This window comes from Pagrus major, chromosome 2 (genome assembly GCF_040436345.1).
Source record: "Pagrus major chromosome 2, Pma_NU_1.0".
Taxonomy (NCBI): Eukaryota; Metazoa; Chordata; class Actinopteri; order Spariformes; family Sparidae; genus Pagrus; species Pagrus major.
This window is the reverse complement of record NC_133216.1, coordinates 34,710,404-34,732,496: the sequence shown is the minus strand read 5'-3', so window position 1 is coordinate 34,732,496 and position 22,093 is coordinate 34,710,404. Positions and strand designations below refer to the sequence as shown.

The window sequence follows — 22,093 nt, the reverse complement described above, 5'->3', positions numbered from 1 at the left end:
TCGAGCATTACCACCTAGCAAGTCAACTGAAATACCTAACACAATGGCACAATAGAGATAACTCCTCTTGGCTGGATACAGAACAAGCACTCAGCGGTGAACTTCAATTAGCCGATCTTCCATTCATCACACAAAAAATTAAACAACACCAGTGTTTCCAAAGTATAACAATAGCAACCACCCTGAAAGCCTGGTGGAAAGCTGTTCAAATCACAAACTCTCATCAAATAGCCCCGTCAATCCGCTCCCCTATTTGGAAAAACCCTGATTTGGCTTTTAAAAAGAAAACAATTAACTTTCCCAACTGGAAGAAAAAAGGCATCACGCACCTACAGCATATTATTGAGAATAACACTCTCATCAGTCTCACCAAATTGGCCCAGATATTTGGCATAACCCCAAACTTTTTAGAATATACACAGTTACAATATATAATAAACCCAATCCTAGAAAAACATATTAACTTACAGGAAGAACTTATACCAATTGACAGAATTCTAAATATTACAAACAAAAATAAAAAAGTATCAAAAATATATGCAATCCTAAACCAGGCCGACATTTCTTTGTCAATTCCTATATCGAAATGGGAGAGAGATCTCTCAATTGAAACAAATCTTGAATTTTGGAATCAAATTTGTATCTATAATTTCAACAACAAAATCAGTAAAAACCTACAACTAATACAGTATAAAGTTATATATAGGACTCATTACACCGTGGCAAAATTATATAAAATGGGATTATCCGATACAGACAAATGCACTACCTGCACCCTAAACACAGCCGACACATATTTTCATGCAATCTGGAACTGCACACCGGTCTATCAATTCTGGGGGGAAATCATCGGTAGATTGTCTAGTATTTTGGAATACAACATCCAGCTGTGCCCAACTACATGCATCCTAGGTGACATGTCTCAAATCACACAACATAAATACTTCACGGTTCTCACAACAGCCCTTATAATAGCTAAAAAAACTATCCTCTTAAATTGGAAAACAAAAAATAATCTCAATATTAAGATGTGGGAGAATCTACTAATGGACCAAATATCAATACAAAAAAGATTAGCAGTAATTAACAATACACTAGAGTCCTTCGAAACTGCATGGACACCAGTCCTCACAAAATTAATATCCCCAATGAACTGATTTCCAACGAACCACAGAAATTGCCGATTACTAAGTATAATAACGATTTGACCTTGTACTTCCTTAATATAAAGACCTCCTTTTACATCCACAATCACATTAATTCCAAGACACCTTACATAAACAGTCACTAGCCACACATACAAACAGATGTCCTCAAATTAGTACACACACACACACACACACACACGCATACACATGGTAGTCTAGACGAGGGGGGGGGTAACATGCGGTAATTATCTGATGGGTTTGATTCAGCGTAGGTGGCTGGCCTGATTCCTGGTTTGGATGAGGCATGGATGTGGGAAGCCCATTGCAATGTGGGTGACCTGGACCCTCGGTCGGGGATGGGGCCCGTGGGCGTTTGGGGTTGCGGTGCCGGCTGGGTGCCCGTTCGGCCCCGGGGCTGGCCGGGGGGGCGGGGGGGGCGGTGGCAAGTGACCCTGGTTTCCCTCCTGGATGCCTCTGCGCACTACTGCTGCTCCTGCAGGGTGGGGTCCATGGTGTCTCCTGGTTTCGGGGGGCTCGGTGTGGGTGGGCGGGTTGGACGGGTGGGTGGGGCGCGGGGCGGCCGGTGGCGTACCGGTGCGGTGGGGGAGGGCGGGGTGAAGGGTGGGCATGGTCTTTGGCCCCCCTTTTCCTCTCCTATCTCCCTGGTGGTATCTGACCCACTCCTGTCCGGCTGTGCCTGGTGTGCCCATGGCTGGGGGACCGGCTGCTGGGGCCGGATGGGTTCGCCCTGGGGGTCGTGTCCCCCATACAGGGCTGTGTGTCCACTATCCCCGGGGTAGCGCCGGACGGTGCCTCCGGTCTGGTACGGCGCCCCCGCGCGGAGGTAGAGGACCTTGTCTGCCGTGCGGTGCTCGGCCTGTGGGGTGGGGCTGGCGGGGGGAGGTGGGGGTCCGGGGGATGCTGGGGTACCGTTGCCCCACGGGACCCCTCGGGTGGGGCGGGCGAAGACAGGCCCTGCCTTTTTTAAAAAAAAAAAAAAAAAAATCATATTTAAACACATATAGATTAGGGATGGGGGTGCGGGTGGGACTAGGTGTTGGCAGGATTGGGGGGGGGGGCAGACAGTAGAGCAGTCATGCTGTGTCACTCCCCCCCCCTCCCACCTCCTCCCCTGTACTCCTATTTTTAATGCACTTCACAAGAATAGGTCACACAGCTAGAGTAGGGAACACAACAGGGTTAGAGGGGTGGGTTGGGCTAGGTGCTGGAGGTGTAAAAGGGGGGTAGGCTGTAGTGCAGTGGTGCACTGCAGCTCTGCCAACCCCCTCCTCCCGTCACCCTTCCTGCCCTTCTATTTTAATGCACCACACTAGAATAATAACAAAATCAAAAGGAAATAAAAAGAATTAATTAGGGGGGGGGAAAAAGAGGAAAAAAAAAAAAAACACATATAAAATAAAATAAATAAAAACACAAACATGGCGGGGCCTGGGTTGCCTGCCCTTGCACGGTGGGGTGCCCGGGGGGTGGGGGGCCCCGGGTGTCCCGCCGCCCCCCCCCCCCCAGTCTCTGTGCTACTTCACTGCAGCCCTGGCCCCCGTTGGACCTGGTCCTTGACTGCCGCCAGCGGGGGTGCATCTATCCTGGAGGTCGCCGTGTGGTTTTCCCTGGGGGTGGATGGTTTCCGGCCTTGGAGGGGTGCTGCGACCGTCACCGGGGGGACCATCTGTGCCCCGGGGGTCTGGTCTTCGGCTGTGGGACACGGGGCTGTGCGGGGCTGAGGGGTTGGATCGACTAGGGGGATGGGGGGAAATGCCTTGCCCCCCTCATGCTCCGGTGCGCTGGCTGGCTGGCCCTGGCCCTGGCTCGTTCGGCGGCCTGTCTGCCTGCTCCTGGGCTCTGCGGGTTGGGTTGACTCCTGGGCTCAACCGATGGGGGAGGGTGGTGGTGTGGCGGGGGTGTCCATTGGGTGCGTATGGGTCTTTCCCCTGCCCCCCTCCTCTTCGGGGTGGCCTGGGGGCCGGCCTGGGCGCCCCGGCGGTGCCCGACTTCATCTGGTCTGGGTCCTCTGCTGGACTGTGGTCCTGGGTCCCCACAGGTGCTTTTGGATCCTACGGCCTGACTAATCTGGCGACCGGGGTGGGAGGCTGACCCGCCTGGCTGATCGGACCCAAGTGGTAACAAGTGCACCGGTAGTAGTCTTGTTAGATAAACTAAACCAACACGGTGGCAACCCTTTGTGACCCAAGCTTTACTAATGATTGTGGCCACTTAGCGTTGCGTCACCAACAACATCACATCGCGGTGTTTTGACGATAGGAGAAAATGGTTTCACTCTCTATCTGAACACTTCTATTCTTGCTTCTCTTTTCTCTTTTTCTATTTCCCTGCCCTCTGTATGTTTTTCTGTATTTTTATACGTATTGGTGTACATATGGCGTATTCTACTGTCTCCCACTCACATGTTATTAGTTGTCAATAAAAGATAGGCCGATGAACTAAGAGGGTTGGTGGTAGTTGCATGCACATCACAAGCACTTACACACAAAAAAAAAAAAAAAAAAAAAAAAGTGCTGCAAGAACAAAATTGCATTCATATATTACAGTTTGTGACAAATATGACACAAACCAGAAATATATACATATGCAGACAAAAAAAAAAAAGAAACTGCGAGGACCCTATTGTTTTTCGAATGATTATTATTAGGGCCCGAGCAGGGAACCTGCGAGGTCCCTATTGTAATTGTAGTGATTATTAGGGCCCGAGCAGTGAAACTGCGAGGACCCTATTGTAATTGTAATGATTATTATTAGGGCCCGAGCAGGGAACCTGCGAGGTCCCTATTGTTTTTCGAATGATTATTAGGGCCCGAGCAGTGAAACTGCGAGGACCCTATTATTTTTCGAATGATTATTAGGGCCAGAGCAGGAAACCTGCGAGGTCCCTATTGTAATCGTAGCGATTCTTATTAGGGCCCGAGCAGGGAACCTGCGAGGTCCCTATTGTTTTTCGAATGATTATTATTATTATTAGGGCCCGAGCAGGGAACCTGCGAGGTCCCTATTGTTTTTCGAATGATTATTAGGGCCCGAGCAGTGAAACTGCGAGGACCCTATTGTAATTGCAATGATTATTAGGGCCCGAGCAGGGAACCTGCGAGGTCCCTATTGTTTTTCGAATGATTATTATTATTATTATTATTATTATTATTATTTTATTCCTTCGTCCAAAATGATCGCATTTTTCACTGCCTGAATGTGAATGAAAAGTCGATTTTATTTGGCAAAGTCATTAGGCTTGGCGAAAAATTTTATAATCTGTTGTTGTTGTGAACGTGCACCACTAGGTGGCGCTATTATCAAGGAAAGTACGTTTTGGCTAATAACTCCCACATACTTTGTCGCACCTTCAAAAACCTCATATCCACGCTTTCAGTGAATTGTGCTGAATCTCCTGATATAGGCCACGCCCATTTCTGCCTGGCGTTTTTTTTCACTAGCTCGCGAAATGTCGCAAACCTACTTTTTCGAACTCCTCCCAGGCAATTTCACCAATTTGCACCAAACTTTGCACACAGCATCTGTGGACCCTCCTGACAAAAAGTTATTAAAAGAATTTTGATATTCCAAGAAATACTCAAGTTATTAAATAACAAGTTCCTGCAGATTTCGTTCCAAACAGGAAGTGTTGCATATCTCCACATTGGTTTGTCCAAATGACGTCAACCTCAGGATCCTACTTCCTCATGAGCCCCTAAGGCTCTTTGCTAAATTTTGGTTGATGACCACTAGGTGGCGCTCTTTAAATTGAACTATTTTATATCTCCATATTGGTGGGTCGGATTAACACAAAACTTGGTATAATTCTTGCCACTGCCCTTCTGAGGACAGCTGACGAAGGTGTTACCGATCTGACACTAGGTGGCGCTCTGGTGGCAGTTTCATTTTATATTTGGCACTGTGCCCACACCATAACATTTATGGACATGAAATTCATAGGGGTGGTGTAGACTGGCCCCTGTAACTCACACACCAAAAATGACCAGCAGGTGGCGCTATTATCAACATAAAGCAGTTCTTGGCTAATAGCTCCCACATAATATGGTGCACATTGTTAAACCTTATATCTACGTGTTCCCTGAATTCAGCTGGACTGTGTGATGTAGGCCACGCCCACTTTCTCGCCAGAACTCAATTGGCAAATTCGCCAAATGTCGCAAACCTACTTTTTCGAACTCCTCCCAGGCAATTTCACCAATTTGCACAAAACTTTGCACGCAGCATCTGTGGACCCTTCTGACAAAAAGTTATTAAAAGAATTTTGATATGCTAAAGAATACTCAAGTTATTAAATAACAACTTCCTGTGGATTCGGGTCAAAACAGGAAGTGTTGCATATCTCCACATTGGTGTGTCCAAATGACGTGAAACTCAGGATAGTACTTCCCCATGAGCCCCTAAGGCTCTGTGCGAAATCTTGGCCCATGACCACTAGGTGGCGCTATTTAAATTGAAGTATTTTATATCTTGACATTGGTTGGTCGGATTAACACAAAACTTGGTACACTGATTGCCAATGGCCTCCTGAGGACAGCTGACGAAGGTGTTACCGATCTGACAATAGGTGGCGCTCTGGTGGCAATTTCATTTTATAATTGGCACTGTGCCCACACCATAACACTTATGGATATGAAACTGATTGGGGTGGTATAGACTGGTATCTGTAACTCACACACCAAAAATCACCAGCAGGTGGCGCTATTATCAACACAATACCGTTTTTGGCTATCAGTTAAGACATGCGTGCACAATAACGGGGCAATGGGTCCGGGTAAGGAGCACGCCCCGACCCGCGTGGCCTGCGAGGGCCCGTTCATCGCTGCTTGCAGCTTTAATTTTTTGTTATTTTTCTTCTTCCCAAATGATCGCATTTTTCACTGCCTGAACATACCCCAAAACTCACCAAACTTGGAATATAGATCACATCTGGCGAAAAATTTTATAATCTGTTGCTGTTGTGAATTTGCACCACTAGGTGGCGCTATAATCAAGGAAAGTGCGTTTTGGCTAATAACTCCCACATACTTTGTCGCACATTCAAGAACCTTATATCCACGCGTTCAGTGAATCTTGCTGAATCTCCTGATATAGGCCACGCCCATTTCCGCCTACCGTTTTTTTTCGCTACCTCGCGAAACGTCGCAAACCTACTTTTTCGAACTCCTCCCAGGCAATTTCATCGATTTGCACGAAACTTTGCACACAGCATCTGTGCACCCTCCTGACAAAAAGTTATTAAAAGAATTTTGATATTCCAAAGAATACTCAAGTTATTAAATAACAACTTCCTGTGGAATCGGGTCACAACAGGAAGTGTTGCATATCTCCACACTGGTGCGTCCAAATGACCTGAAACTCAGGATACTACTTCCCCATGAGCCCCTAAGGCTCTGTGCAAAATCTTGGCCCATGAGCACTAGGTGGCGCTCTTTAAATTGAAGTATTTTATATCTCGACATTGGTTAGTCGGATTAACACAAAACTTGGTATACTGATTACCAGTGCCCTCCTGAGGACAGCTGAGAAAGGGGTTACCGGTCTAACACTAGGTGGCGCTCTGGTGGCAGTTTCTTTTTAGATTTGGCACTGTGCCCACACCATAACACTTATGGATATGAAATTCATAGGGGTGGTATAGACTGGCCCCTGTAACTCACACACCAAAAATGACCAACAGGTGGCGCTATTATCAACCCAAAGCAGTTTTTGACTAATAACGCCCATATAATTTGTCGGACATTGTTAAACCTTATATCTACGTGTTCCCTGAATTCACCTGAATTGTATGATGTAGGCCACGCCCACTTTTGCGCAACATTTCCATTCGCAAATGCGCACAATGTCATAAACCTATATTTTCGAACTCCTCCCAGACAATTTCTCCGATTTGCACCAAACTTTGCACGCAGCATCTGTGGACCCTCCTGACAAAAAGTTATTAAAAGAAATGTGCTAGTCCACAGAACGGCCAAAATATAGAACAACAATTTCCTGCACATTGTGGTCAAACAGACATTCTTGTGTATCTTGATGAAATACAGTCCGATTAACACAAAACTTTTCCCAGTTGTGTTCCATGGCCACATGACGATTTCTGACAAATTTGGTGCAAATCGGCCAATAGGGGGCGCTTTTATTGCTAAATGACTAAATAACAGCTTGACTGCCTTCACTTTTGATTCCTCAACGGAAGTTGTTGCATGAACAAGCCCCGACAGCAGCATGTAACAACAGCAGCATGTAACGACGGCACCATGCCGCAACAGCAGCACGCCTCGACGCGCGTGGACTGCGAGGGCCCGTTCATCGCTGCTTGCAGCTTTAATTATTATTATTATTATTATTTTATTCCTTCGTCCAAAATGATCGCATTTTTCACTGCCTGAATGTGAATGAAAAGTCGATTTTATTTGGCAAAGTCATTAGGCTTGGCGAAAAATTTTATAATCTGTTGTTGTTGTGAACGTGCACCACTAGGTGGCGCTATTATCAAGGAAAGTACGTGTTGGCTAATAACTCCCACATACTTTGTCGCACCTTCAAAAACCTTATATCCACGCGTTCAGTGAATTGTGCTGAATCTCCTGATATAGGGCAGGCCCATTTTTGCCTATCGTGTTTTTTCGCTAGCTCGCGAAATGTCGCAAACCTACATTTTCGAACTCCTCCCAGGCAATTTCACCAATTTGCACCAAACTTTGCACACAGCATCTGTGGACCCTCCTGACAAAAAGTTATTAAAAGAATTTTGATATTCCAAAGAATACTCAAGTTATTAAATAACAACTTCCTGTAGATTACAGTCAAAACAGGAAGTGTTGCATATCTCCACATTGGTTTGTCCAAATGACGTCAAACTCAGGATCCTACTTCCTCATGAGGTCCTAAGGCTCTGTGCTAAATTTTGGTTGATGACCACTAGGTGGCGCTCTTTAAATTGAACTATTTTATATCTCGACATTGGTTGGTCAGATTAACACAAAACTTGGTACACTCATTGCCACTGCCCTCCTGAGGACAGCTGACAAAGGGGTGACCGATCTGACACTAGGTGGCGCTTTGGTGGCAGTTTCTTTTTATATTTGGCACTGTGCCCACACCATAACACTTATGGATATCAAATTGACAGGGGTGGTATAGACCGGCCCCTGTAACTCACACACCAAAAATGACCAGCAGGTGGCGCTATCATCAACACAAACTGTTTTTGCCTAATAACTCCCATATACTTTGTCGCACATTCAAAAACCTTATATCCACGCGTTCAGTGAATCTTGCTGAATCTCCTGATATAGGCCACGCCCATTTGCGCCTAGTGTTTTTTTCCGCTAGCTCGCGAAATGTCGCAAACCTACTTTTTCGAACTCCTCCCAGGCAATTTCACCGATTTTCACCAAACTTTGCACACAGCATCAGTGGACCCTTCTGACAAAAAGTTCTTAAAAGAATTTTGATACGCCAAAGAATACTCAAGTTATTAAATAAGAACTTCCTGTGGACTCGAGTCAAAAGAGGAAGTGTTGCATATCTCCACATTGGTGTGTCCAAATGACATGAAACTCTGTATACTACTTCCCCATGAGCCCCTAAGACTCTGTGCAAAATCTTGGCCCATGACCACTAGGTGGCGCTATTTAAATTGAAGTATTTTATATCTCGACATCGGTTGGTCAGATTAACACGAAACTTGGTACACTGATTGCCAATGGCCTCCTGAGGACAGCTGACGAAGGTGTTACCGATCTGACACTAGGTGGCGCTCTGGTGGCAGTTTCATTTTATAATTGGCACTGTGCCCACACCATAACACTTATGGATATGAAACTGATTGGGCCGGTATAGACTGGCATCTGTAACTCACACACCAAATATCACCAGCAGGTGGCGCTATTATCAACACAAAACCACTTTTTGGCTATCAGTTAAGACATGCGCGCACAATAACGGGGCAATGGGTCCGGGTAAGGAGCACGCCCCGACAGCAGCACGGCCCGACCCGCGTGGCCTGCGAGGGCCCGTTCATCGCTGCTTGCAGCTTTAATTATTAGGGCCCGAGCAGTGAAACTGCGAGGACCCTATTGTAATTGTAATGATTATTATTTGTCTGCCAAAATGATTGCATTTTTCACTGCCTGAACGTGTATGAAAACGCGATTTTATTTGGCAAACACATTTGGCCTGGCGAAAAATTTTATAATCTGTTGTCATGGTGAATTTTCACCACTAGGTGGCGCTATAATCAAGGAAAGTGCGTTTTGGCTAATAACTCCCACATACTTTGTCACACATTCAAAAACCTTATATCCACGCGTTCAGTGAATCCTGCTGAATCTCCTGATATAGGCCACGCCCATTTCCGCCTACCGTTTTTTTTCGCTAGCTCGCAAAATGGCGCAAACCTACTTTTTCGAACTCCTCCCGGGCAATTTCACCGATTTGCACGAAACTTTGCACACAGCATCCGTGGACGCTCCTGACAAAAAGTTATTAAAAGAATTTTGATATTCCAAAGAATACTCAAATTATTAAATAACAACTTCCTGTAGATTACAGTTAAAACAGGAAGTGTTGCATATCTCCACATTGGTGTGTCCAAATGACATGAAACTCAGGATACTAATTCCACATGAGCCCCTAAGGCTCTGTGCAAAATCTTGGCCCGTGACCACTAGGTGGCGCTATTTAAATTGAAGTATTTTATATCTCGACATTGGTTGGTCGGATTAACACAAAACTTGGTACACTCATTGCCAATGGCCTCCTGAGGACAACTGACAAAGGTCTTACCGATCTGACACTAGGTGGCGCTCTGGTGGCAGTTTCATTTTATAATTGGCACTGTGCCCACACCATAACACTTATGGATATGAAACTGATTGGGGTGGTATAGACTGGCATCTGTAACTCACACACCAAAAATCACCAGCAGGTGGCGCTATTATCAAGAAAAAACGTTTTTTGCTAATTACTCCCACATAATATGGTGGACATTGTTAAACATTATATCTATATCTTCCCTGAATACAGCCGAACCGTGTGATGTAGGCCACGCCCACGTTCGCACTGAGTTTCCATTCGCAAATTCGCCAAATGTTGCAAACCTACTTTTTCGAACTCCTCCCAGGCAATTTTTCCAATTTGCACCAAACTTTGCACGCAGCATCTCTGGACCCTCCTGACAAAAAGTTATTAAAAGAAATGTGCTAGTCCACAGAACTGCCAAAATATAAAACAACAATTTCCTGCGCATTGTGGTCAAACAGACATTCTTGTGTATCTTGATGAAATACAGTCTGATGAAAACAAAACTTTTGGCAATTGTGTTTCATGGCACGATGAGCATTTCTACAAAATTTCGTGCAAATCGACCAATAGGTGGCGCTTTTATTGCTAAATGACGAAATGACAGCTTCACTGCCTTCAGTTTTGATTCCTCTACGGAAGTTGCTGCATGAACAAGCCTCGACAGCAGCATGCCCCGACAGCAGCACGCCCCGACAGCAGCACGTCCCGACAGCAGCACGCCCCGACAGCAGCACGCCCCGACAGCAGCATGTCCCGACAGCAGCATGTCCCGACAGCAGCAAGCCCCGACAGCAGCATGTCCCGACAGCAGCACGCCCCGACAGCAGCATGTCCCGACAGCAGCATGTCCCGACAGCAGCACGCCCCGACAGCAGCACGCCCCGACAGCAGCATGTCCCGACAGCAGCACGCCCCGACGCGCGTGGACTGCGAGGGCCCGTTCATCGCTGCTTGCAGCTTTAATTAGGGCCCGAGCAGGGAACCTGCGAGGTCCCTATTGTTTTTCAAATGATTATTATTAGGGCCCGAGCAGTGAAACTGCGAGGACCCTATTGTAATTGTAATGATTATTATTATTATTATTATTATTATTATTATTTTCCTTTGTCCGTAATGATCGCATTTTTCACTGCCTGAACATACCCCAAAAGTCACCAAACTTGGAATATAGATCAGACCTGGCGAAAAATTTTATAATCTGTTGTCGTTCAGAATTTTCACCACTAGGTGGCGCTACAATCAAGGACAGTGTGTTTTGGCTAATAACTCCCATATACTTTGTCGCACATTCAAAAACCTTATATCCACCCGTTCTGTGAATTCTGCTGAATCTCCTGATATAGGCCACGCCCATTTCTGCCTACCATTTTTTTCGCTAGCTCGCCAAATGTCGTAAACCTACTTTTTCGAACTCCTCCCAGGCAATTTCACCCATTTGCGCCAAACGTTGCACACAGCATCTGTGGATGCTCCTGACAAAAAGTTATTAAAAGAATTTTGCTATTCCAAACAATACTCAAGTTATTAAATAACTACTTCCTGCAGATTTCGTTCCAAACAGGAAGTGTTGCATATCTCCACATTGGTTTGTCCGAATGACGTGAAACTCAGGATACTACTTGCTCATGAGCCCCAAAGGCTCTGTGCTAAATTTTGGCCGACGACCACTAGGTGGCGCTATTTAAATTGAAGTATTTTATATCTCGACATTGGTTGGTCGGATTAACACAGAACTTGGTACACTCATTGCCAATGGCCTCCTGAGGACAGCTGACAAAGGTGTTACCGATCTCACAATAGGTGGCGCTCTGGTGGCAGTTTCATTTTATAATTGGCACTGTGCCCACACCATAACACTTATGGACATGAAACTGATTGGGGTGGTATAGACTGGCATCTGTAACTCACACACCAAAAACCACCAGCAGGTGGCGCTATTATCAACACAAAACCGTTTTTGGCTATCAGTTAAGACATGCGCGCACAATAACAGGGCAATGGGTCCGGGTAAGGAGCATGCCCCGACAGCAGCACGCCCCGACCCGCGTGGACTGCGAGGGCCCGTTCATCGCTGCTTGCAGCTTTAATTTTTTTTTTTTTTTCCTGCCAAAATGATCGCATTTTTCACTACCTGAACATGTATGAAAACGCGATTTTATTTGGCAAACACATTAGGCCTGGCGAAAAATTTTATAATCTGCTGTCTTTATGAATTTTCAGCACTAGGTGGCGCTACAATCAAGGAAAGTGCGTTTTGCCTAATAACTCCCACATACTTTGTCGCACATTCAAAAACCTTATATCCACGCGTTCAGTGAATTGTGCTGAATCTCCTGATATAGGTCACGCCCATTTCCGCCTACCGTTTTTTTTCACTAGCTCGCGAAATGTCGCAAACCTACTTTTTCGAACTCCTCCCAGGCAATTTCACCGATTTGCTCCAAACTTTGCAGACGGCATCTGTGGACCCTTCTGACAAAAAGTTATTGAAAGAATATTGATATGCCAAAGATTACTCAAGTTATTAAATAACAACTTCCTGTAAAATCGGGTCAAAACAGGAAGTGTTGCATATCTCCACACTGGTTTGTCCAAATGACGTCACACTGAGGATACTACTTCCCCATGAGCCTCTAAGGCTCTGGGCAAAATCTTGGCCCATGACCGCTAGGTGGCGCTATTTAAATTGAAGTATTTTATATCTCAACATCGGTTGGTCGGATTAACACAAAACTTGGTACACTCATTGCCAATGCCCTCCTGAGGATAGCTGACAAAGGGGTTACCGATCTGACACTAGGTGGCGCTCTGGTGGCAGTTTCTTTTTAGATTTGGCACTGTGCCCACACCATAACACTTATGGATATGAAATTCATAGGGGTGGTATAGACTGGCATCTGTAACTCACACACCAAAAATGACCAGCAGGTGGCGCTATTATCAAGAAAAAAAGTTTTTTGCTAATTACTCCCACATAATATGGTGCACATTGTTAAACATTATATCTACGTGTTCCCTGAATACAGCCGAACAGTGTGATGTAGGCCACGCCCACGTTCGCACTGAATTTCCATTTGCAAATTCGCCAAATGTCGCAAACCTACTTTTTTGAACTCCTCTCAGGCAATTTTTCCAATTTGCACCAAACTTTGCACGCAGCATCTGTGGACCCTCCTGACAAAAAGTTATTAAAAGAAATGTGCTAGTCCACAGAACGCCCAAAATATAAAACAACAATTTCCTGTGCATTGTGGTCAAACAGACATTCTTGTGTATCTTGATGAAATACAGTCCGATCAACACAAAACTTTTGGCAATTGTGTTCCATGGCACGATGAGCATTTCTACAAAATTTCGTGCAAATCGACCAATAGGTGGCGCTTTTATTGCTAAATGACGAAATGACAGCTTCACTGCCTTCACTTTCATTTCCTCAATGGAAGTTGTTGCAAGTACAAGCCCCGACAGCAGCATGTCACGACAGCAGCATGTAACAACGGCAGCATGTAACGACGGCAGCATGCCGCGACGGCAGCACACCCCGACCCGCGTGGACTGCGAGGGCCCGTTCATCGCTGCTTGCAGCTTTAATTAAACCTTATATCTACGTGTTCCCTGAATTCAGCTGGACTGTGTGATGTAGGCCACGCCCACTTTCTCGCCAGAACTAAATTTGCAAATTCGCCAAATGTCGCAAACCTACTTTTTCGAACTCCTCCCAGGCAATTTCACCAATTTGCACAAAACTTTGCACACAGCATCTGTGGACCCTTCTGACAAAAAGTTATTAAAAAAATTTTGATATGCCAAAGAATACTCAAGTTATTAAATAACAACTTCCTGTGCCTTATATAGGCACCTTATATCTACGTGTTCACTGAATTCAGCTGAATTGTGTGATGCAGGCCACGCCCACTTTCGCACTAAATTTCCATGCCCAAAATCGCGAAAAATGAAAAACACTCTTTTGTCAACTCCTCCTAGGCGATTTGACCAATTTGCACGAAACTTTGCATGTGGCACTTGTGGACTCCTACAGATTTAACTCCACAGACTTCACATTCACTCAGTGTCATCCTCAGACCTTGAAGATGAAAACTTGTCACAAACTTTCGCCTCAGTTATGGCTGGTGGTCGTGGAGGTGCGCTCCATTTTGATGCTTCGCCATAAGCATGAAATCCTTATAACTTCAACATACAATTTCCCATCTACAACAAATTGGTCACACGTGTAGAGGGCTTCGCCCTGAATACATCTATGCATCAATACTGTGTCATATCTATAGCCAGTAGGCGATTTGAGGGGGGATGAGGGGGGATGCCGTCCCCCTTGTTAGCAAAATTACCAAAAAGCATCCCTCTTGTTAACCTGCCATCACTCTCCATCCCCTAGTAACAGAAAGTGTGTTACAATTCACAAGCGGCCGCGATCGACGGCGCACAGTAGAGTCCAGCGGAGCACGGCTGCTTTGTTCCGGCTGCCTGGTCGATTTTTGACGGAAGCCGCAACGAGCTGCACAGAGCAGATCGCGCCGGCAGGAAGTCAGAGACACAGGAACCATAGAACATCCGGTCAATTTTCAAAATAAAACACCCTGTGCAGACTCCTGATTGTATAAAAACGAAAAATGACCAGATCAACAAAATCTGAGCAAGTCAGCAAAATAGGGCAGGCCAAAGGCTCGGTTCTGAAACGTTCCCGCTGGGTTCTCTTTATACATTCATGGTATGATGCCATGCGGAGGGCGGAACAAAACCTGCAGCAGACGCGGCCTCATAGAGCAGCATCCGGTGGATTCCCAGCGCGTCTCTCGTGTTCCTTCAAGGAATTTAGATGGTAAAAAAGTCCAAGGGGTCATGTAACTTAAAATGACCCTACTTGTAGTGTATTGTGAGAAACATGAGAAAACCCTGCCTGAATAAACTCAGTCCACTGCATACAATTTAAAGGTGTATTTACTCATTACTTTAATACAGTTATAAAAAGACAATTGTAGTAGGGAGAGAAGGAAGATAACTGGATCAAATGGAATTATAGAATTAGAAATGTCAGTTATGGTTAAGGCGTCCTGCAACAATGTGCTTTGGGAGGTGTACATTGGTGTGTCGGGGCAGGGTGGTGCTCCCATTGAGCCATCCCCCCTGTTAAAAATTAACAAATCACCTACTGTCTATAGCTCCCCCTAATGCCGGGTCATGTGACTAAAGATTTTGTCCAATCTTCATAAAATTTGCAGGACTCATAGGTCTCATCGATTTACACAGGAATTCATTTTGTGGAATTTCTCTCCCCAACAGGAAGTCGGCTATCTTGGATTTCATGCGGCCATTTTCATATTTCCAACATACAATTTCCCATCTACATCAAATTGCGCACACGTGTAGAGGGGTTCGCCCTCAATACAACTGTGCATCAATATGCAATCATATCCATAGTGCCACCCACAGGAAGTCACTGAAAATGTCACTGTTGCGTTTTGTGTGATACGCGTTCCATTTAGGTGGGAAGCTTTCCACAGGCAACGGGTGGGCACACATCTAGTCACGCACACTCAAACGGCGCCACGGCCTGACGTACGTGGGTCGAGGGCCCGTTCATTACCCCTTGCAGTTTTAATTAGGGCCCGAGCACTGACCAGTGCGAGGCCCTATTGTATCTGTAAGGATTCTTATTATTAGGGCCCAAGCACTGACCAGTGCCAGGCCCTATTGTTTTTCCTCAGATTATTATTCTTTTTCTTCCGCGACTTTAGATGGCTTTTTGGAGGCCTGAACATGCCCAAAAATTCATGAAGCTCGGCAGGAACCTCGCATCTGGTGAAAATTTTGATAATTCCACATGATTGGGGGTGGGGGTGGCCAGGGGACTACATACCGCAACCTAGCATCAATTAATTCCTGTGCAAATAATTTTTCATCGTCATGAAATTCACAGGACTCATAGGAATCATTGATTTAGCCACAAATTCGTTTTATTGGAATTTTTGCTGCAACAGGAAGTCAACCATCTTGAATGGCGTGCAGCGATTTTCATTTTTCCTACACTGTGTAGAGCACTTTAGGATGTTCACACACTCACCAAATGTGACACATAGGTTCACACTCATGAGTACTTTCATTTGATGCCACAACCGCCGTCAGGTGTGGCACAACAGCTCAGTAGCGCCCCCTAATGGCTTTTCCCATTTGGTAAGTACAGACAAACTCCTACAAACACCAAATTTTGCACATGCTTCATTGATATCTGATATGGGTCTGGGCCTTTTAAGTTAAAAAATGGCTCCATAGCACCCCCTGGAATATTTCAAACTTAAAGCCCCACCTCCTACATGCACATACATGAACGAAATTCGGTATGCATATGTATTATGACCAGACGCACAAAACAAGACTTAACACCCAAAACCTCAAACCAACAGGAAGTCGGCCATTTTGATTTGAAGTTGAGATTTCGCCACCATTTTCACACATTTCCTGCCTCGTACTTTAATGAACTTGCCCTACAGATTTAACACCAGAGACTTCACATTCACTCAGTATCATCCTCAGACATTGAAGATGAAAAGTTATCAAAAACTTTCATCTCCGTTATAGCTGGTGGGCGTGACGGTGCTCCATTTTGATGCTTCGCCATAAGCAGGAAGTCCTTATAACTTCAACATACAATTTCCCATCTACATCAAATTGGTCACACATGTAGGGGGGATTCACCCTGAATACGTCTCTGCATCAAGACTGTGTCATATCTATAGCGCCCCCTAACGCCGGGTCATGTGAACAACAACTTTCTCCGATCTTCATGACATTTGCAGGACTCATAGGTCTCATCAATTTTGACAGGAATTCATTTTGTGCAATTTCTCACCCCAACAGGAAGTCGGCCATCTTGGATTGCATGCAGCCATTTTCTTTTTTCCAACATACAATTTCACATCTACACCAAATTGCTCACACATGTAGAGGGTTTAACCCTCAATCCTTCTATGCATCAATACTGCGTCATATCCATAGCGCCACCCACTGGACACAGGAAGTCACTGAAGATGTCACTGTTGTGTTTTGTGTGACACGTATCCCATTTAGGTAAGAAATTTCCACAGGCAACGGGCGAGCACACATCTGGGCGTGCGGCCTCCGACTGCGCCACAGCCCGACGTACGTGGGGGGGCGAGGGGCCGTTCATCACTGCTTGCAGTTTTAATTGTTTATTGTTGTACTCATTGAGTGTTTTACAATATTGCTTCACAGTTTTTATTGTGAACAATGTTATGAATTAATATTTTTATCACCAGACTAAGATCTAAGGATACTAAATAAACTATGTGTACATACAAAACTACCACATATAAACAAATATATAGTCTATGTAGTATTATAACAATGAAAACTACGATGATCTCGTCAAATTCTTTCTCTTCTTCCTCTTTACTGGCAAAGATGTAGCTAACTTATTTCAGATGGCTTTTTGTACACAGCCCCATTTGAAACGCCCACCTCCACGTGCTGGACAGGTTTAGGAAGTATTAGGGGGTGAGGCTGCAGGGGGTTGCATGCAATGCATCCTGGTACATATAAGCAGGCTGTGCAAGCAGGAAAACTAATAACCCAACTTTCTCTTTTTAAGACACCATGCACTGGGGATTTTATTGCCTCAATTAACTACATTTACCATCAGCATTGATTGGGGTATCCACATATAAAATGGTGAAATGTCCGCTACTTGGACAATAAACCAATAAACAAATGCCTCTTCTACAAGCCCCAGGGAAATAAAATGTCGAACTGAAGGTATATAGGGGCTTGGGTTTCAAAGGATTCCCGAATAAACACAGTTTCCTCACTAGAATGATGTGGGCAGCCAAGAAAACATAGTAGGGCCTAAACAGACCAGAGTTTCTGGCTGGCAATCTAAGGGGAACGAGGTTCTCAGTGGGTCAGGGACAGTTTCAGAATGAGGGTGAGAGCCACCTGTGTGCCATTCCCAACCTCTTTTAAGCCTTCACAAAAAGGGCGTCGTCACACCATGATTGGCTGGAAGGGAAATTCCCCAAGCTGCTTCCACTCCTCAATCAAGAGTCAGTCTCTGCACCCTGCGCACAGGTGATCTGAATCACCAGTCTTGAGGGGTTTTGGAAAATCAGCCCAAAACAAAGAAAGACAGCAAGTCTCAAACAATGCTACAACCAGATGGTCAACCTCCCACCTGTAGGCTGAATCATCCTTATCTGAGATGAGACCAATCACGGTGGTGTCATCCATGAACTCCAGGAGATTGACAAACTGATGGCTGGAGATGCAGCTGTTGGTATAGAGGGAGAAGAGCTGAGGAGAAAGAACACAGCCTTGGGGGGATCCGGTGATGATGGTCTGTGGGTCAGAGACATGTTTCTCCAGCCTCACATGCTGCCTCCTGTCAGACAGGAAGTCTGTGATCCACCTGTCATGGCATGTTTATTGGGGGTGAAAGTAGTGAATGTGATTGGCCCTGATTGTTAAAACCTCAAAAACGGCCATCACTTTTTGCTAAACCAAAGTGACACAGTCCACAGATGGAATGCTGGACTGATCATCATACTCTGCTAACATAATTAAACCTTAAACCAATGGAGGTCCCCAAAGCAAGTTAGATCTCAATCTATTACCAGCCTTAATTCATGTCAAAGCAACAAGCACACAGCATCTTATCATGGTCTAAGTGCTGTTTGAAAGACCTAGCAACTATAGGACCTATGTTGATGTGTCTCTCTGAACTTCTTTCCTGTGTGACCCAGTTCATGTGCTGAGGGAGGTGGATGTGGGGAGTCCAGCTGAGGGGGCAGGGATGGAGGATGGAGACCTGCTGCTAGCTGTCAATGCAGAACCTGTCGAGTCTATGGAGCATGATGACATTGTCAAAAAGATCAGACAGAGTGGTGATAAAGTCACCCTCACCTCTATATCTATACCAGGAAGAAACTTTTACAGAGAGGTATGTGCAGTCATGTCAGTGTGTTGACAGTTTGATTCATTACACAGATAATGTGTCAGGACTCACTTTTAACTGCTTTCTGTTGTTTTCCTGCAGTTAGGCATTTCTCCCCTGTTGTTCCATGATGAATGGATACTCCAGGATGACAGACAGCAAACCGTCTCCCGCTGCACTAAGAACCTGAATGAAACTCCTCTAAGAAATGGAGATGGACATCTGACATATCCCACAATGCATGTTGAGAACACAGAGGAGGCTGCCTCTGGTTTACACTCAGGAACTTTAACGTCACAGGTATGATCATACTATTCGTTACATCCTCTATACTGTTACCCCTGCTGGAATACTGTGTCCCATTAAGGGCAAGGCGATGTCTATTGATTGGCATATCACAATGTCCACAGTGGAACACTGGGATGGATGATGACTTAGTTGTTTTCAGCTTCTGAAGCTTGAAACGAAGCCAGCTAACTATAAGAGGAAGCTAATCTAAAAGAAAAAATAATAAGGTATAAAATTGTATGGAACGATATTAATAGGGTAGAGGGCTTATGCTGCATTCCAGACATCTCGGAGCTCGAAAATTTTGGACCTCCAACTAGAAAAGGCACAGTGGAATGCCACTTGAAGTCTGAATTCCTACTAGTAAACTCGGGGCGAATCAATCTATCCCGACTTCATGAAGAAGCATCTGTCTGACGTCGCACAACAATGGCAGCACCCATGGAGAGAGGGAAGGATATATCTGTAGACAGATACAGTATTTGTAGGCGAGTGAATGAAATATTTAGATACGTTTCCAAGTATAACAGTACCCTGTTACCTTGCATCATTTTCCCTCCTCCATTTCATTCAATGTAAGGAGGCTGTACTGTCAATGGTTCATTTGTGTGTACACTTGTCAAGAAAACATTATGTCACAGTCAGGTAAGTTTTTTGTTAACTGTTGGTGTTTTGCACCTGGAGCAATTGGAGATCAGAAGTTGGAAATTTCAACTAGGAAATTCCGACATCTGATGTTGAGTGGAATGCAGCATTAGTTGCTCGCAATGACTTTTAGCCATCAGCGATAGACAATGACATTGTCCATCTGCACTGTCCAGCTTTTCAGAGTTGCCCCAGAGCCCTATCAGTTTGCATATAGTTTAAACAAGTCTGTCAATGATGCCGTTTCATTTTGCCTGCACTCTATTCTACACCTAGATGTTTATGGTACAAGGTAATTTATTCATCATTATGGTGATGATAATGTTGTCAGCATCTTCACATCAACATTTCAGGTAAACACTGTCCATCCACTTTGACCAAGTGTAAGCACAAAGCCTCAATGTTATAAACACAAAGTCCCTCTCTTCTCGTCCCATTGTATTTTCGCACTCTGTCGGCTCAGAACACGGTCTGCCCATCAAGTGTAACAACTTGATGCGAGATGTTGTGATGGAAACAGTTCTCTCTGGATTAGCATGGCTCTTATTTTGAATCTCCCTCTACCTGGGGTGGTCTAGCCAGTCAGGATGGTCAAAAGACACTGCGGGCCATGATGGTCTCAAAGTCCGCTGCTCTTAATTCAAAACATCTGCATTATTCTCCAATGGCAATACGTGTTTCAGCAATAAAGCAGAAAAAATAACAGTTAAAAAAAATGTGGATTATTCATTAGTATAATAAGGCCCACAAAAGTAAGCCAGTAAGTCTGCCCTATTCTGCTGGTTTGTGGGACAGATTAATTTACAAAATGTGACAAAAGTGTAAAACATTATAATACTACAGAGCTTCAAGTCCTGATGTCAAAAATCAGCAGACACATTCAGCAGAGTCAGTGTGGTTGTATACAAGGACCCAGAACTATTAATTCAACTGAAACATATATTTACAGCTATCAACAACGTGCCATCGAAGCAGAGCAGTTCTGTGACAGACATGAAAATGGAATGATTTAGTATGATATGTCAAAGACATCTTACGAAAGCAAAGCGGCCCATGACTAGGTGACAGAGTTATTAGATAAGGCAGTATTACAGTCTACAGCAGGTTATGTTACACTGTCAGGTGTTATAATAGTGAATGATTCTGGTCAGATACCTGCAGAAAGACGTTTGCACTTGCTATGCTGAAATATGCCAATAAAAATATAGAATCTTAAAACCGCTCATATACTGGCAGCTATGATAACAATGCTGATTATCTGGTGAAGACAATATTATTTTATATTTAGTTTGTTTTCGTTATCTGTATTATTTGACTTAATTTCAGTATCATATTTAATCTCTAAATTCATTCAGATAAAGACAAGTTTTCCCCTGTAGAGAGACACTATCTATACAATACTACTGGTACGACAGGTCTGGGCCACATGAATTTCGTTCATACCAAAGAGAAAATTTTAGTATGTGAAAATTGGTGAATGACACAAATTGTCTTAAAAGAATATGCAAGAATTCTGCATTAAAATATCTCAAAACAGGTAGATTGTTATATATTTTGTTGAGTTGTGTACTTTCATTAACCCAGATGTTTCCAACAATGTTCAAACCAGAGAAATCCCCAGTTTACTCAAGGCAACATTGTGTTTTATTTGGTTGCCTGTCGCTATAACTTCTAGTAGAGTCAGAGAGTGAGAAAGGATGTCGCAAAACGAGACTTGGTGTAATGTGTAGACAACTTTAACCATTACCATTAACATTTGTAACTAAGTCACATCAGATAGATTTTCATCAGCAATGGTGCTTGTTTAAAGGTGTGTTCCCTATAGGTGTGAGTCTTCACTGGCCTCATGATTCATTTCAATTATGATTCAGCTGTCAATGATTTGAATGCCAAAGGATTCTTGATGTATCGCAATGCATCTCAATGTATCTCAATTACTGCACATGGCTACTTTTTCATCATTTACATTTCCTTTTTTTATTAAGAAAGTCCTTAATAATCAGATTACAACAGTATATAATATAAAAGCTGCATATTTTCAATATCAATATCTGTAACCCACCATAGTATATAAACATCACAAAATCAAACATAAAGAAATCCTCACATTACATGTGGCAAAATGTACAAAAAATATTATTTTCACACAGCAGCTCTAAGACAGACCGCTTATGGGTGCCCTGATAACTGAACTGGTCCTCAGCAGTGGCCCGGGTTCAAATCC

At 44.3% G+C, this 22,093-nt stretch overlaps 1 protein-coding gene across 4 annotated transcripts in view; it reads left to right on the top strand.

Annotated features, from left to right (window-relative positions):
- The window catches only part of LOC141009045 (Na(+)/H(+) exchange regulatory cofactor NHE-RF3-like), a 60,141-nt gene that overhangs the window by 26,720 nt on the left and 11,328 nt on the right, over positions 1–22,093 (top strand). For all 4 annotated transcript variants that reach the window (XR_012180119.1, XM_073481457.1, XM_073481475.1 and 1 more), the window contains 2 exons: positions 18,746–18,942; positions 19,039–19,236. Coding sequence is in view for 3 of the 4 variants with exons in the window: in XM_073481457.1 (XP_073337558.1) it covers positions 18,746–18,942; positions 19,039–19,236 (395 nt within the window). In the remaining variant the exon portion in view is untranslated. The remainder of the gene's footprint in view (positions 1–18,745; positions 18,943–19,038; positions 19,237–22,093) is intronic.